General features: G+C 36.7%; 1 protein-coding gene across 11 annotated transcripts in view; it reads left to right on the top strand.

Moving 5' to 3' along the window:
* Positions 1-17,562, top strand: part of CEP63 (centrosomal protein 63) — an 85,853-nt gene that overhangs the window by 58,779 nt on the left and 9,512 nt on the right. For all 11 annotated transcript variants that reach the window (XM_061194637.1, XM_061194643.1, XM_061194639.1 and 8 more), the window contains 6 exons: positions 9,704-9,937; positions 10,215-10,354; positions 11,158-11,295; positions 13,909-14,023; positions 14,900-15,097; positions 16,817-16,903. In XM_061194637.1, the coding sequence (XP_061050620.1) occupies positions 9,704-9,937; positions 10,215-10,354; positions 11,158-11,295; positions 13,909-14,023; positions 14,900-15,097; positions 16,817-16,903 (912 nt within the window). The remainder of the gene's footprint in view (positions 1-9,703; positions 9,938-10,214; positions 10,355-11,157; positions 11,296-13,908; positions 14,024-14,899; positions 15,098-16,816; positions 16,904-17,562) is intronic.

The following is a 17,562-nucleotide window of genomic DNA, read 5'->3' as shown; positions in this document are numbered from 1 at the left end:
CAAGCATCATTTCAATACCACAATGGTATGAAACTAGAAATCAAGCACAAGAAGAAAAGTGGAAAAAACCACAAACGTTGTGGCTAAAGAATTTGCTTTTGGACAACCAGTAGGTCAATGAAGAAATGAAAGAGGAAATTTTAAAAATACCTTGAGAGAAATGAAAATGGAAACACAACATTCCAAAATCTGTGGGACACAGGAAAAGCAGTTCTAAAAGGGAAATTCATCACGATACAGGCCTACCTCATGAGACAAGGAAAATCTCAAATAAACAATGTAACCTTGCACCTATAGAACTAGAAAAAGAAGAACAAATGTAGCCCAAAATTAGTAGAAAGAAGGGAATGATAAAGATCAGAGCAGAAATAAATGAAATAGAGACTAAAAGGACAATAGAAAAGATTAATGATACTAAGAGAAGGTTCTGTGAGAAGATAACCAACTTGATAAACCTTTAGCCAGACTTATCAAGAAAAGAAGAAAGGGCCCAAATAAATAAAATCAGAAACAAAAGAGGTTACAGCAGACACCACAGTAATACAAAGGATCATAAGAGACTGCTATGAACAACTTTATGCCAACAGTTTGAAAACCTAGGAGAAATGGATACATTCCTAGAAAATTTCAATTTTCTAAGGATGAATCAGGAAGAAATAGGAATTTTGAACAGACTAATCACTAGTAATGAAACTGAATCAGTAATCAAAAAACTTCAAAAGAAAAAAAAAAAAAAGTCCAGGACCACAGCTTCACAAGTGAATTCTACCAAACATTTAAAGAAGAGTTAATACCTGTCCTTCTCAAACTGTTCCCAAAAAATTGAAGAGAAAGTCTTCCTACACTTCCAAACTCATTCTGCAAGGCCAGCATTACACTGATACAAAACCAGATGGAGATGCAACAAACAGAAAATTATAGGCCAATATCCCTGATGAACATACATGCAAAAGTTCTCAACAAAATATTATTAATCTGAATTCAATAATACAATAAAAGGATCATATACTATGATTAAGTGGAACTTATTCCAGGGATAAAAGGATGGGTCAATATCTGCAAATCAATTAGTGTTATACACCACATTTAAAAATGATAAAAAATCATATGTTCATCTCAGTAGATGCAGGAAAATCATTTGACAAAATTCGACATTCATTTATGATAAGAACTCTCAAGAAAGTAGGTGTAGAGGGAACATACCTCAATATAATAAAGGCCATATATGACAAACACACAGCATAACACTCAACTGTGAAAAGCTGAAAGCTTTTCTTCTAAGATCAGGAACAAGACAAGGATGCCCATTCTCACCACTTTTGTTCAACATGATATTAGAAGTCCTAGGCATTGCAGTCAGACAAGGAAAAGAGCTGAAAGGCATCCAAATTGGAAAAGAAGAAGTAACTGTCACTATTTGCAGATGGTATGTTACTACATATAGAAAACTAAAGCCTCCACCAAAAAACACTATTAAAACTAATTAATTCAGTAAAGTTGGAGGCTACAAAATCAATATACAGAAATCTGTTGCTTTTTTGTACACTAAAGATGAACTATCAGAAAAATAAGGCTTCTGTCCCATTTACAACTGCATCAAAAAGTATAAAATACCTAGGAGTAAGTTTAACCAAAAAGGTGAAACACCTATACTTTGAAAACTATTAAGATGTTTTTGAAAGAAATTGAAGATGAAGATGACACAAATAAATGGAAAGAGGTACAGTGCTCATGGATTAGAAGAATAAATATTGTTAGAATGGCCATACTACCTAAAGCAATCTACACATTCAGTGCAGTCCCTATCAAAATTCCAATGACATTTTTCACAGAACTGGAACAGATAAATCTGAAGTATGTATAGAACCACACACACACAAAACCAAACCCCAAATAGCTAAAGCAATCTTAAGAAAGAAGAATAAAGCTGGAGGTATCATATTCCCTGATTTCAAACTATACTATAAGTCTATAGTAATCAAACCTATATGGTACTGACACAAAAACAGACACATAGATCAATGCACCAGAATAGAGAGTCCAGAAATAAACCTATGCTTATATGGTCAATTAATTTATGACAAGGGAGCCAAGAATATACAATGGGGAAAAGACAGTCTCTTCAGTAAATGGTGTTGGGAGAACTATACATCTGTAGGCAAAAGAATGAAACTGGATCACTTTCTTATACCCTGTACAAAAATAAACTCAAAATGGATTAAAGACTTAAATGTGAGACCTGAAAGCATAAAACTCCTAGAAGAAAACATAGGCAATATGTTCTTTGGCATCGTTATTAGCAATATTCTTTTGGATCTGTGTCCTCAGGCAAGGAAAACAACAGCAAAGATAAACAAGTGGGACTATATCAAAGTAAAAAGTCTTTGAAGAACAAAGGAAACTATCAACAAAATGAAAAGGTAGACTACTGAATGGGAGAACATATTTGCAAATGATTTATTTGATAAGAAGTTAATACCCAAAATATACCAAGAACTTAAACAGCTCAACATCAAAAAACAACCTGAGTAAAAAATTGGCAGAGGACCTGAATAGACATTTTTCCAGAGAAGACACACAGATGGCCAACAGACACGAGAAAAGATGCTCAGCATCACTAATCATCAGGGAAATGCAAATTAAAACCACACGGAGATACCACCTCACACCTGTCAGACTGGCTATTATCAAAAAGGTAACAAATAACAAGTGTTGGTGAGGGTGTGGAGAAAAGGGAACCCTCAAGCACTGTTGGTGGGAATGTAAATTGGTGCAGCCACTACAGAGAACAGCATGGAGATTCCTCAAAAATTAAAAATAGTACTAACATATGATCTAGCAATTACACTTCTGGGCATCCCCCCCCAAAAAATCAAAAAGATATATGCACCCCTCTATTCATTGCAGTGTTATTCACAGTAGCCAACGTATAGAAGCAACCTAAGTGCCCACTGACAGATGAATGGATAAACAAGATGTGGTATATGTATACAGTGGAATATTAGTCATGAAAAAGAATGAAATTTTTACCATTTGCAACAACATGGATGAACCTAGAGAGTACTACTCTAAGTGAAATAAGACAGAGAAAGACAAATTCCGTATGGCCTCACTTACATGTGGAATCTAAAAGACGAAACAAACAACAAAACAGAGACAGACTCATAGATACAGAGAACAAATGTAGTTGCCATGGGGTTGGGGGGGGGGAGAGTTGGGCAAAATAGGCTAAGGGAATTAAGAGGTACAGACTTCCAGTTATAAAATAATTAAGTCATGGGGATAAAATGTGCAGCATAGGGAATATAGTCTATAATATTGTAATAACTTTGTATAGTGATAGATGGCTACTAGACTTACCATGGAGATCAATATGTAATGTATATGTGTAGAATCACTATGTTGTACGCCTGAAACTAACATAATATTGTATGTCAACTACAGTTAAAAAACATAAAGAAAAAAATAAAGCTATGTTCTTCTAGAACAAAAAATTTCACAATTTGCATGGAAACACTAAAGACCCCGAATAGCCAAAGCAATCTTGAGAAAGAAAAACGGAGCTGGAGGAATCAGGCTCCCTGACTTCAGACTATACTACAAAGCTGCAGTAATCAAGACAGTATGGTACTGGCACAAAAACAGAAATATAGATCAATGCAACAGGAGAGAAAGCCCAGAGATAAACCCAGTCATGTGTGGTCACTTTATCTTTGATAAAGGAAGCAAGAATATACAATGGAGAAAAGACAGTCTCTTCATTAAGTGGTGCTGGGAAAACTGGACAGCTACATGTAAAAGAATGAAATTAGAACATTCCCTAACACCATACACAAAAATAAACTCAAAATGGATTAAAGACCTAAATGTAAGGCCAGACACTATCAAACTCTTAGAGGAAAACATAGGCAGAACACTCTATGACATAAATCACTGCAAGATCCTTTTTGACCCACCTCCTAGAGAAAGGGAAATAAAACCAAAAATAAACAAATGGGACCTAATGAAACTTAAAAGCTTTTGCACAGCAAAGGAAACCATAAACAAGACGAAAGGGCAACCCTCAGAATGGGAGAAAATATTTGCAAACGAAGCAACTGACAAAGGATTAATCTCCAAAATATACAAGCAGCTCGTGCAGCTCAATATGAAAAAAACAAACAACCTAATCCAAAAATGGGCAGAAGACCTAAATAGACATTTCTCCAAAGAACATATACAGATTGCCCACAAACACATGAAAGGATGCTCAACATCACTAATCATTAGAGAAATGCAAGTCAAAACTACAATGAGGTATCACATCACCCTGGTCAGAATGGCTATCATCAAAAAGTCTACAGACAATAAATGCTGGAGAGGGTGTGGAGAAAAGGGAACCCTCTTGCACTGTTGGTGGGAATGTAAATTGATACAGCCACTATGGAGAACAGTATGGAGGTTCCTTAAAAAACTAAAAATAGAACTACTGTATGACCCAGCAATCCCACTACTGGGCATATACCCTGAAAAAACCATAATTCAAAAAAAGTCATGTACCACAATATTCATTGCAGCACTATTTACAATAACCAGGACATGGAAGCAACCTCAGTGTCTATCGACAAATGAATGGATAAAGAAGATGTGGCACATATATACAATGGAATATTACTCAGCCATAAAAAGAAATGAAATTGAGTTATTTGTAGTGAGGTGGATGGACCTAGAGTCTGTCACACAGAGTGAAGTAAGTCAGAAAGAGAAATGCTAACACATATATATGGAATCTAAAAAAAATAAATAAAAGGTTCTGAAGAACATAGGGGCAGGTCAGGATTAAAGACACAGACATAAAGAATGGACGTGACACGGGGAGGAGGAAGGGTAAGCTGGGACGCAGTGAGAGAGTGGCATTGACATATATACACTACCAAATGTAAAATAGCTAGCTAGTGGGAAGCAGCCGCATAGCACAGGGAGATCAGCTCGGTGCTTTGAGACCACTTAGAGGGTGGGATAGGGAGGGTGGGAGGGAGATGCAAGAGGGAGGGGACATGCAGATATATGTATACGTATAGCAGGTTCACTTTGTTACACAGCAGAAACTAACACACCATTGTAAAGCAATTATACTCCAATAAATATGTTAAAAAAAAAAAAAGAAAGCTATGTTCTTGATGCCACAAAACTAGTTGTTTAGTTTTTAAGTATCAAATCTTGGCCAGCTGGTTAAACTATAGCTTAGTTAAACTATAACTTCAATACCAGTTTACTTTAAGGTCACAGATCTGAACTGAATAATGTTAAATAGCTGTTAACAGTGTTAAAAAGACAATGCTAGTGTTTTGCAATTGTGTATTGTTTTTCATCCTGAGTGTCCAATTGAGCAGTGGTTTTCTAGCTATGTTCTGTCAAGCCCCAGGGCTGCTATGCAGTTTCAAGTAGGGTTGGGGAGGTTCAGCACGCTGGGCTCTTTCTTATCATCCTCATTCAATGTCTTCAGTTATTTATTCTGTTCAGAATTCTATGTAAGATTTCCCCTTGTTGCGGGTGGGTAGTTTATATTGTATTTTAAAAGTTTGGAGACAGTTACATCCTGGCAGTTATTCTTGTGCATTTAAACCTATTTGATGTTCTTTTTTCACACTGTTGCAGGAATCTGGTAAAAAAATTTGTTTGAATCTTTGTGCTGGAATCTTGGATCTGTAATTTATATAAATGCTATCTGCCTCTTTGCCTTTCTCCTCCCACCCTCTTTCTGGCTTATGGGCATTGTTGAGCGTCTACTTTATGCACGCACAATACAGCATTTTGGCCCTGTACTAGTCACAATAAAATCCTTAAATCCACAGCAGATAGATTTCCCAGAGACATTTCCACTTAAACTTCTAAAATAAAATTGTGTGCTTTACCTTTTAAAAATATTTAGAATAAGGGAAGTTTTACTTACACAAATGATTTATGTCTATCTTCAGTGTGAAGATGAAGTACCTTTCAGGATGCTGGATTAAAATTTGTGAAAACTAGAAAGTTGGGAGCTAAAAACCGGTATAGCTGGGATACATAGCCTAAAAAATCATCCAAGTTATAGGAACTGCAGGTCCATGAGACAGTTGCTAAAGTGGTCTTATTGGTATGTAACTCAGTAGATAAAGCATAGAAGGAAACTTTGAGATGCACTATATTTAGTTGAGTCTTTTAGCTCAGGGAGTGTCCAAAAATTGATGACAGAACAAATCCTTCCTCCCCTCCACGCACCTTTTTCCTGAAGGAACAAAATTCTACAATTCTCTTCTCCCCACTCCTTTCCTCCTACAGGTAAACATTTTTGTGGTCAATTTGAATCATTGGAATGTGTGTGATTTTCATGAAAAGAATGTTAAAACACAATAATTAACTACATGCAACATGTTTTGGGGTGGGGAGAGAGGAAAATTTGATCTGGAAATTTAAGTGGTTTAGTGACTTTTAAAAAATTTTAATTTCTGCACTTCTGTAAGAAATAAAATAATGCACAATAGTTCCTTTTGCCTATGTTTTAAATAAGAGATAAATCCAGTTTTCCTATATGATGAGTCATGGATATAGTTAAACTTCTGCACAAGTAGGTAGAATAATGCAGCTGTCTTTTCAGTAGGTAGGCAGTGTCTCTTCTCTATCCATCCATAAACACATCCATCATTATAATATCATACAGATTATTTTCACTGCCATAAATTTCCTCTGTGTTCTGCCTATTCATCACTCCCCTGCCTACCCTCCCCATGATCACTGATCTTTTTATTTTGTCTATTGTTTTCCCTTTTCCAGAATGTTGTATAGTTGGAATCATACAGTATGTAGCCTTTTCATACTGGTTTCTTTCACTTAGTAATATGAGTTTAAGACTCCTTCATGTGTTTTCATGGCTTGATAGCTTATATCTTTTTAGCATTGAATAATATTCCATTGTCTGGATATACCACAGTTTATTTATCCACACACCTACTTGGTTGCTTCCAAGTTTTGGCAGTTATGAATAAAACTGCTTTAAACATCCATATTCAGGTTTTTGTGTAGACATACATTTTCAAACTTCTTTGGGTAAATGCCAAGAAACACAATTGCTGGATTATATGGTAAGAATATGTTAAGTTTTGTAAGAAACATCAGACTGTCTTCCAAAATGGCTGTAACATTTTGCATTCTCACCAGCAATGAATGAGAGTTCCTGTTGCTCCTTATCCTTGCCAGAATTTACTATTATCAGTGTTCCAGATTTTGGCCATTCTAATAGATATGTAATTGTTGTTTTAATTTGCATTTCCTTGATGACATATAATATAGATCATCTTTTCATATATAATATTTATTTGCCATCTGTATTCAAGCCTTTGGCCTATTTTTTAATGGAGTTGTTTGTTTTCTTGTTGAATTTTAAGAGTTCTTTTTATATGTTGTATAACAGTCCTTTTATCAGGTGTGTCTTTTGCAAATATTTTCTCCCAGACCTGGCTTGTCTTCTCATTCTCTTGACATTGTCTTTCACGAGTAAAAGTTTTCAATTTTAATGAATTTCAGCTTATCAGTTATTTCTTTCAGGGATTGTGTCTTTGGTGTTGTATCTACAAAGATATTGATCTCAGAGAGATAGCGGTGAGCGGTCCTGAAGAGAGATCTTAGTTTCCTGACCAGGAATTGAACCTGGGTAGTCTGGATGAAAACCAGGAATCCTAGCCGCTAGACCACCAGGGGCTAGAGGCTAGAAGCATTGTGGCCCTGGCTCTTACCCCCATTGAAAGCAAGAATGTTTCAAGGAGGCAAAAACTGTAAAAACAGGTACAAAGTTTATTATTAGAGACACAGCATATCATGTGGGAGAGCACACAGAGAAGCAGTTTATTTAAGACAGAAGCAAGGCAGAAATACACAGCAGGAGAGGAGTGCGGTCATCCTGAATGAGGAGTGCAGTAAGTCAGAAGCTAGGCATAAATACACACCCAGAGAGAAAGAGTACGTGCGTCCTGTCTAATGAGGAGGAGTGCGGTAAAGAGTTGATTTAAATCCCTTATGTAGGACAGTTCTTCCAGGTCTTTGTTTACCTTTGGCCAGTTATCTTGTTTCTGTTTTCACACCTGACTGGTCCTAGGACCCTCCCCAAGATGCGTGCGCAACTTTTTGCTAAGATGGATCCCACTGTGGGGATGTGTCCACACTTATTATGGGGTGGTACCCCCTCTCTTTTGGACCCCCAAGGAGCCTTCCTGCACATATGCAGACAGGGAAGTTTTCCTTGACCTCAGGACTGGTCATCTTCTTACTTCAGCAGAGCTCAGCTTCTGCCACCTGCTTTGTCCTTGGAGTGGCTGAGTGAGAACAAAGCTTCAATTTTACTTCACTTGCAGACACCAGCTGTCCAGCCCAGGGATCCGTCTGTCTCCTACCTCAGTAGGTCCTCTATCTCCTACTGTACCCAAAGTCATCTATGTTGTCTCCTATGCTATCTTCTAAGAGTTTTATAGTTTTCATTTTACATTTAGGTCTATGATCCATTTTAGTTAATTTTTGTGGAGAGTGTAAGGCCTTTGTCTGGATTCATTTTTTTGCATGTGGACGTCCAGTTATTCCAGCACCATTTGTTGAAGAGACGATCTTTGCTCCATTGTATCACCTTTGCTCTTTTATCAAAGATCAGTTGACTATATTTATAAAGGTCTATTTCTGAGCTCTATATTCTGTTCCATTAATCTATTTGTCTGTTCTTTTGCCAGTACTACACTGTCTTGATTACTGTAGCTTTATAGTAAATCTTGAAGTTAGGTAACATCAGTCATCCAACTTTGTTCTTCTCTTTTGATATTGTATTGGCTATTCTTAGTCTTTGCCTCTGCATATAAACTTTAGTTTGTTGATATCCATAAAATAACTTGCTGATGTTTTAATTGGGATTGTGTTGAATTCATAGATAATATTGGGAAGAACTGACATCTTAACAGTATTGATTCTTCCTTTCCATGAACATGGAATATCTCTTCATTTATTTAGTTTTTTAATTTCATTCATCAGAGTTGTGTAGTTTTTCTCATATAGATCTCGTACATATTTTGTTAGATTTATACTTAAGTAATTTCTTTAGGTGTTACTATACATAGTATTGTGTTTTTAATTTAAATTCCACATGTTCATTGTTGACATATAGGAAAGTGATTGACTTTTATATATTAACCTTATATCCTGCAACCTTGCTATAATTGCTTACTAACTCCAGGAGATTTTTTTTTTTTTTTGGTCAATTCTTTCAGATTTTCTACATAGATGATCATGTTATCTGTGGACAAAGACAGTTTTATGACTTCTTTCCTGATCTGTATACCTTTTATTTCCTTTTCTTGCCTTATTGCATTAACAAGGATATCCAGTGTGACATTGAAAAGCAGTGGTATGAGGAGACATCCTTGCCTTGTACCTGATCTTAGTGGGAAAGTATCAAGTTTCCCCCCTTTAAGTATAATGTTAGCTGTAAGGTTTCTTTAGATAGTCTTTATCAAGTTGAGAAAGTTCCCCTCTATTCCTAGTTTTTATCATGGAAATTTTTTAAATCATAAATGGATTATATATTTTTAATGAGCTAATGCTATATGTTTTTATGGAAGTAAAACTCAGTTTCATTTTAGTTTTCCTTATTCATTGATTATTCTTTTACCTTTTCACTTTTACCAGTTGGTAATTTGTGTGTTTCTAGGCTCAGCTTGCCAATCGGAAACAAAAATTAGAGTCTGTGGAGCTGTCCAGCCAGTCAGAAATTCAGCACCTGAGCAGTAAGCTGGAGCGGGCCAATGACACCATCTGTGCCAATGAGTTGGAAATAGAGCGCCTCATCATGAGGGTCAATGACTTGGTTGGAACCAATATGACTATTATGCAAGACCAGCAGCAAAAAGAAGAAAAATTGAGGGAATCTGAAAAACTGTTAGAGGTATGTTTTTAAATTGTAATGTACTGTAACTGAGGAAATGTGTGTATGTGTGTTTTAAGAGAGACTAATGAATCTGGAACTAGGTTCCAAAATCTATGGTTTCTTCCCTACTCTGTAGCCAATAGATATTGATATTAATAACAGGATCAGATATTAATAACAGGCCTTATTAATGTGGTGCCTGTTATATAACTTACAGTTTGACTCCCTGGCTACCTTTTCTCATGAAATAGAAAAATTTAATAACATCTGACTTTTTTCCTGAGTATTTTTGCAGGTTCTGCAAGAAGAAAAGAGAGAATTGAAGGCAGCTCTTCAGACTCAAGAAAATTTCATGCATGAGACAAGAATACAAAAGGAGAAGCTACAAGCAAAATTAAAGGCAACTGACACTCAACACACAGTAGAGACCATAAGGTATATTTAATCTTAAATATTATTAATCTTAGCCACAGGGTGGTTTAGCATTAAGCACCATTTTTAATATTGCATATTCATAATTTTGTGTTTGATCATATTATAGGTTTTCTTATTCAGTTTTAATTTCTGAGTTAAATTTTTTTAGCTTTAGAAAATATTGTATGATTAGTTTTTTCTGCCTGCAGTTTGGGTCCCCTAACCAAGAGACTCTGATGTTTAGAAAGTTAGGAACCCTTTTGTCAATCCATACCCTTGCCAAAACTGCAAACGTGAAAGGAATTATAGTCTACGTCTCCTGGGAGGCCTCCCTTCCTTGGTAGAACAGGTCATGTTTAGTAGCTGCTTATCATCAATACCATCAATAAGCCAGCTATTGAGATAGCCCTTTAAAAAAATCCTAAAGTTAATTTTGTTTTTATGTATGAATTGTTGCTCTGAAGTTTGTAATTTAAATCTGGTGCACATTTCTGTTTTTGTCTATAACTTTTCAGTTTCTTTGACTCAAGGTATCAAGTGTCAACAAGGTGATTTTTGTCATTTTGTCTTTTTCCCTTGAAAAACAGGCCAAATCCCAGTTGAGAAAGGAGTAAACTGTTGCTGACTTTTTTAGAAGCATCATCTCTGCCTCTTTACTCTCCCAGTTTTTTGTTTTGTTTTGTTTTTTCGTAAATCAGGAAACAAACTGAAGAGTTCTGAAGAGTTTCATTACCAAAAAGAGTTGGGAAATATGAACTGGCTGTGTGTTGTTTTTGTTTGCAAAGATACAAGGCCTTTAACAGTCCTCCTGTGTCTTCCCATAGGTCACTGGAGGAGTCTCAGGCAGAAAGGAGGTATGCCTCTCAAGGGCAAGGAGACTTAGAGAATGTGCTCTCCCGACTGGATTTTACCCACACTAGTGAAGAACTTCTGCAGGCAGAAGTGACTCGTCTGGAAGGCAGGTAGGTAATTACATACATTTCAGAAACATTCAAATTGTTAGAAACTATTTTCAATCATGTATTGATAAAGTAAGCTAATATAACAAGTGAAAATATGTTTTTTTCTCTATCATTCACAAATGGCCTAACTTCTTATTTCATTGAGGTTAAAGGAGAACTGTAAATCTCAGTTAAAGGAGAACTTCCTAATATTCTTACCACCAAACCTACCAGTCAGCCTGCAATCTGTCTGTGTCCTTAATCTGTTAGAGTGAATGAATCAGTTGGTGACGTCTGTGCTCCTAAGACTCCACTTACGTACTGATTCTGCAGCTTCTCCTTTTCTCTTTTACATCATCAAGTTTTTAATCTCTGCTAAATCATTTCCACTAGTATAAAATATGTTTTAATATTCTCATCTTGGGAAAAAAATGAAAATCCTCCTTTAATTCTATATCCCTGTCAAGTTACTTCTGTATTTCTCTGCTGTCCTTTAAAACCAAATTCTTCAAAAGAGGTGTCTCTATTGACTGTACATCTTCACATTTCTCCTGTGCAGAAGGCCTTCAGTTAGGCAGCCTTTCCCCTCTACCAGCCACGTCACTGGAGCTGCTCTTGGGGAGATCTCCCTGGACACGTGGTGCTCCTTCCTTCTGTGCTGAAATGCTGTTGATATTTCCTAGTGTGTTGATTGAATCCTGACTTACGCTATACCATGCCCAGCTCACTTGTATCACCATACTGTGAACTTTTTTTATCATCCTGCTAAACTTTGTGATTGGGAAGAGTTTGATATTTTGTTTTAAACGTAAATCATGGTCATTTGTACAGTAGTATTTTCTGCGTGTATAAGATAAAAATACAATAAATAAACTGTTAGCCTTTAGGCAAACAGATAACCAAAAAATTGCCATTTTACCCTTTTAAGTACAGTAATAAATTTTTTGTCCTATCTTTAAGTAATATATCTTTTATTTCTGTTTTTGCAAACCACTAAATATTTTCTTTACATATTAAATATACATGCATACACACACAGAGTTTTTGCTTTATTTCTTTCTCACCTTGGAATACTTAAGATATTCTTAGTTGTCATTACTGAGGTATATTTGCATACTTTAGATTGAATAAAATAAAAGCTTAGTATTCTTAGTGACATTAGAACTAATATTTACATTTTTTATCCTGATTTTCCATTGATTGACTTTTTAGTGATCTTTTACATGTTTTGCTGTGCTCTTAGCAGGCTCTGAAGACTTGCCTCTTGTTTCTGACACACTGCCTCTTGCATTGTGACCTGGGACACTTTAGTCTCTTTAGGCCTCGATTTTCCCGTCTATAGATAGGACAAGATTATCTGATTTTCTTCTCTCTCTACCTCAGTGTTTGACACACTGTAGTCACATTCTAAGTACCAAATAAATAAGCATTCTAGGATTTTTAGAAATAGGTAAAGTTGGAATAAATGGATACAAATACCAGTGTTCAGTAATAAAACAAAGACTTCCAAAATTATTTTTCTGTTTCAAAAGGCAAGTAGAAAAATGAACCCTTTTAGACAGCTTATTTGTGTTGTTCAGTTTGAACAGAATATTCCCTGAAACAGGAACTGGAGGAATTTAAGTGATTGTTTTTGTGTTGTTGTATTGTAGAGATGTTATTTTTGAACGGTAGCTTATCTGGTAAGTTGGCTGTGTGGGTGAAACAACCTAGATAGTTATTAAGCCTGTATTGGACAGTCTGGAACCAAATGATGCAGGGCATAAAGGTATGGTGGGCAAGGTTAGAGGGAGGTAAGAAGTAAAAGACATTATTTTAATCATAGAATTTGTAGTTTGAGAAACATAATATGCACATTAAAGGACCTAAGAGCAATTTAAAGTGAAAATTCTAGAAAATGTCTACATTCAAGCTCTAACGATTGAAAATAGACTGTTTTCAAGGTGATTAAGGAATGAGGGTCAGTATGGCTCTATCCAGGTAAATGTTGATCTGATTCTTGAAAGGGTGTTTACTATCCATTGCCTGGTAGGAGGGGAAGGTGCTGTGTGGTCAAGGGGATGGTGTGTGAAGAGACAAGAAGCCAGGCTTAGCAAATGGCACATGGCAGACAGTAAAGCCTAGCAATTTAGCAGCAAAAAGACTTTATTAGTAGATATGAGCTGTGAGATAAGAGAGGTATGGTGCCCCTGAGGTTCTTTTATCTGATGAGTGATTGATTCTTAAGTAAGTGTGACAAGTTGGAAACTCTTTGAAGAAGATTATTTTGGCAGCTGTGTGTAGGATGGGATTGTAATTAAGTTGGTGAAGACTGAGATTATGATGCAGCTCCTGTACAACTAGAGAGAAAAAAACTACCTAAGTTGCTATAATCTTTAGAATTTTGTAACCAGTAATATTCTAAGCAGAGAGAAAGAATATAGGTAAACACAGAACTCAAAAGTATCTCCAGAAGTGTGAATTGGATTTAGCTGCCTCCAGTGATGAGGAAATCGGAAATGAGTTTTATTTTGGGGTGGGAGGTGATGTTTAAGGGTATTTCTTGGACATCAAAAAGGTAGGTTAGGTAACTCAATTTGTGGGTTTCAGGGTTTTGTTTTATTTTAAATATGTGACCTTAATTTTGTCATACAGCTTGGAATCTGTGAGTATAACTTGTAAACAGCTGAGCCAAGAGCTAATGGAAAAATATGAAGAACTGAAGAAGATGGAAGTGCATAACAATGAGTACAGGGCCGAGATTAAGAAGGTAAAGGGCCGCATGCCTGGGATCGCAAAGCCCTTTGTTTTTATGGACTGAGCTGTGGGTTGGGAGGTTACAGGAATTATTTTTAGTGAGAGAAAAGTGTAATCCAGAGGCCATTTGATGCCCACGAGTAGAGAGTACGTGGAAGGTGCTTAGGAGAGTGTCTTTCTGTGTCATCCCCAGGGATGCCGTGTAAGTATTTTCAAGATAGTTGAAGCCTGCCCCTTTGAACTCTACAACATTACTTTAAATGTGCCTTGATGAAAAGTTTTCTAGAAGCTATGGACCTTCTTGCTTGCACAAGCATATGAACATATTATATGAGCTGGCATTTAATATTTTCTTAGTGACCAAAGGTGGTGATGGATGTGTATTCTCTTCTGTGCTGTTGGTAGTTATATCCTCATTGACATTTGAAGTGTGCAGAGTTTGTCTCTATGTTAGTGGGCCCTGGCTGTCCTGTTTGTTGACTCATATTTTTTATTACTTCTTTGAGATTACGTCTAGCCCCTTTCTTCCTCTTGCCTTTCTGTTGTCTTCTGTGGACCAGGAAACTATATAAGCAAAATTTTTAGATTTGCAACTAGAAAAAGAATGAAGGTCACAGGTGCTGTCCTCTAAACAATGTGGCTTCGACTTTGATACTGGTTCTCAGCATCTGAGTAAGGCATCTCTCCCTGTTTTGAGATCTAATAGGTAATTGTGGGTATAACCACCTGACCTTCAGTACAGATATGCAGCTTGGTAAATTGCTAATTTTCTGCAGATTTAATCAGGGAAAAATTCATGTCTTGAGGTAAGGTAAAAATTACTTTATTATTATATTTTTCTATCTAACATGTCTTCTCTTAATTTTTAATGCCTTCTATTTCTTTGTAGTTGAAAGAACAGATTTTGCAGGCTGAACAGAGTTACAGTTCTGTACTAGAGGGAATGAAGATGGAGATCTCCCAGCTAACTCGAGAGTTACATCAGCGAGATATTACTATTGCTTCCACCAAAAGTTCTTCCTCTGACATGGAGAAGCAACTCAAAGCAGAGATACAAAAGGCAGAAGAAAAAGCAGTAGAGCACAAGGTGAAACGAACAAAAATTCTCTTTATTTGAAGTTTGGTTTTTGTTTTTTAAATTTATTTATTTATTTAGTTTTGGCTGCGTTGGGTCTTTGTTGCTGCGTGCAGGCTTTCTTTTTTTTTTTTTTTTTGTGGTGAGCAGGGACTACTCTTCGTTGCGGTGCGTGGGCTTCTCATTGCAGTGGCTTCTCTTGTTGCAGAGCACAGGCTCTAGGCGTGTGGGCTTCAGTAGTTGTGGCACGTGGGCTCGGTGGTTGTGGCTTGCGGCTCTAGAGCTCAGGCTCAGTAGTTGTGGCGCGTGAGCTTAGTTGCTCTGCGGCATGTGGGATCTTCCTGGACCAGGGCTCGAACCCATGTCCCCTGCATTGGCAGGGGGATTCCCAACCACTGTGCCACCAGGGAAGCCCCTGAAGTTTGTTTTTGAAGATTCAATTTATTAAAGGTATAATTTCTGTAGTAGTTAATTCGGTAAATTTTTATTAGCCCTCTTCTTCAGGCTAAGGGTAGGCTGGTTAACAAGCAGTCTAGTGGAGACTGGTGGGAGGTGAGAGTAGATGAGACAAGTGAAGAGACCCTCTCTGTGGTGTGTGGGGTGTGCAGTGAGGCTGTGCCACGTTCGCTGTGACAGACCAGAGTTCAGACGGGGCGAGTGGCCAGGAATGAGACTGGAAAGCAGTAAGCAGTGACCTGTTCCTGAAGGGCCTGCCCACCCTGTGCAGGAGTAAAAGGTCTCTGTGGTTGTCATGTGGAGAATAAGTGAGGAGGCAAAGAGACTACTCGGATGCTGTCACAGCAGCGAGATGGTGGCCCGAGCACTGCACCAGGGAGACAGAGGGAAATGGATGCATCCTGGAGAAAATCGACTGGGCTTTGTATTTGATTGGACCGGGAGAATGAGTTAGACAGCGTTAGGAAAAGATGTCACTCAGGATTCTGGCTTAGAATAGAATAGAAAGTGATGCTCTTTAGTGAAATACAGAAAAGATAGGGAGCAGGTTTGAGGAGGATAATGATTTTGTATAAAGTGTACACAAAATAGGCAAGCTGACACATGGGACACTGGTTTGAGATAAAGACTGGACTTCCATATGGAAATATCTAGTAGTCAATTCCACAGAAGGCCTGGAGTTCAAGATTAAAATCAAGGTAAGACATTTAGCTGTGGAAATCTTTGCATGAAGTTGGCATTGGAAACCCTGAGAGACTTTGATATTATAGTGAGAAGGCATAGAGTATGAAGAGGAGAGACTTGCACCAAACTTAGGAATCTACTCATTTAGGGTAAAAAGGTGTTGGAATGGAGCTAAAGAGAAAAGTAGCAATAAGGAAGGAAACCAGGTAGTTTTCACAAAGGAAGCAGGAAGTCAGGGAAGGAAGGAATCTTTTCAAGTAGGAATGGCTAAGAAAAGCTAAGGAGAATGAGGACTGAAAATAAGTTTTACTACCTTGTGAAAGGAGTGCAGTCCACATGATGCTGGAGGTGGAGGCTAGTAAGAGGAGTGCTGGGGGTTACCAGTGCCTGATTCATCTTCTTAGAATAGTATTCTAATTGCATGCATATGAATTCATGTTGAAACACCTTTTCAACAACCTTTCAGAAAGTATTTGTATATATGAATGAAGAATGTGACCTCGCCTAATGAAAATTACATGTGGAAAAATTTTATAAGATGCGTTTGATTTATTTGTTACATTTATTTGTTTTTTGCTTTTCCCTTCTCAGGAGATTTTGGCTCAGTTGGAGTCACTCAAGTTAGAAAATCATCGTCTTTCTGAAATGGTGATGAAATTGGAATTGGGTTTACATGAGGTACATAAATAGAAACTTAAGTTTTTCTACTATCCAAGCCTTTAAAGAAATCACTTGGTAAATACTGATATTGTAAAGAGAAAGTTAAGATCAAACTATGAAACGATCCTTCTGCAAAAACTTTCTCAAATGAAAAGAAGTCAAGACAGTGATGGGAGTGAGCACAGTATGACTCTCCACTCCAGCAATTGGAAGATTTAAAAAAATATTACGTATGTGATAAAATACATAATGTGTTCTTAATAGGGCGAATGTATGTAAAGGGCTTAGCATAGTGTCTGGCATTTAGTAAGTACACAATAAATGTTTGATGCTGTTATTATTATTACTGAAATTATTGTGTTCACAATATCTTTTCATTATGAAGTATAGGATCTTTTAAATAGTTTGGTTTTAATTATATTTTTACAAGATATAGTTCATTTCATCAAATATTCTAGAATCTTTTATGTTCAAAGTATTTTAGTAGACAATGTAATGGACACAAAGATGAATTAAGATAAGATTCTTACCTTTACAAGATTGAGGGTAATCTAGTAGGGAGGATAAGAAATGTAAACAAACTGCTGTGAAACCAGAGAACATGATCAGCTAACAGTGAGTTATAAACTGTGTGGATGCTCTTTGAACTATTTTTTTATAAAATCTTTATAATTTTC

This window comes from Eubalaena glacialis, chromosome 6 (genome assembly GCF_028564815.1).
Source record: "Eubalaena glacialis isolate mEubGla1 chromosome 6, mEubGla1.1.hap2.+ XY, whole genome shotgun sequence".
NCBI classification, from domain to species: domain Eukaryota; kingdom Metazoa; phylum Chordata; class Mammalia; order Artiodactyla; family Balaenidae; genus Eubalaena; species Eubalaena glacialis.
The sequence above is the reverse complement of the archived record's forward strand: the minus strand, read 5'-3'. Positions and strand labels throughout refer to the sequence as shown.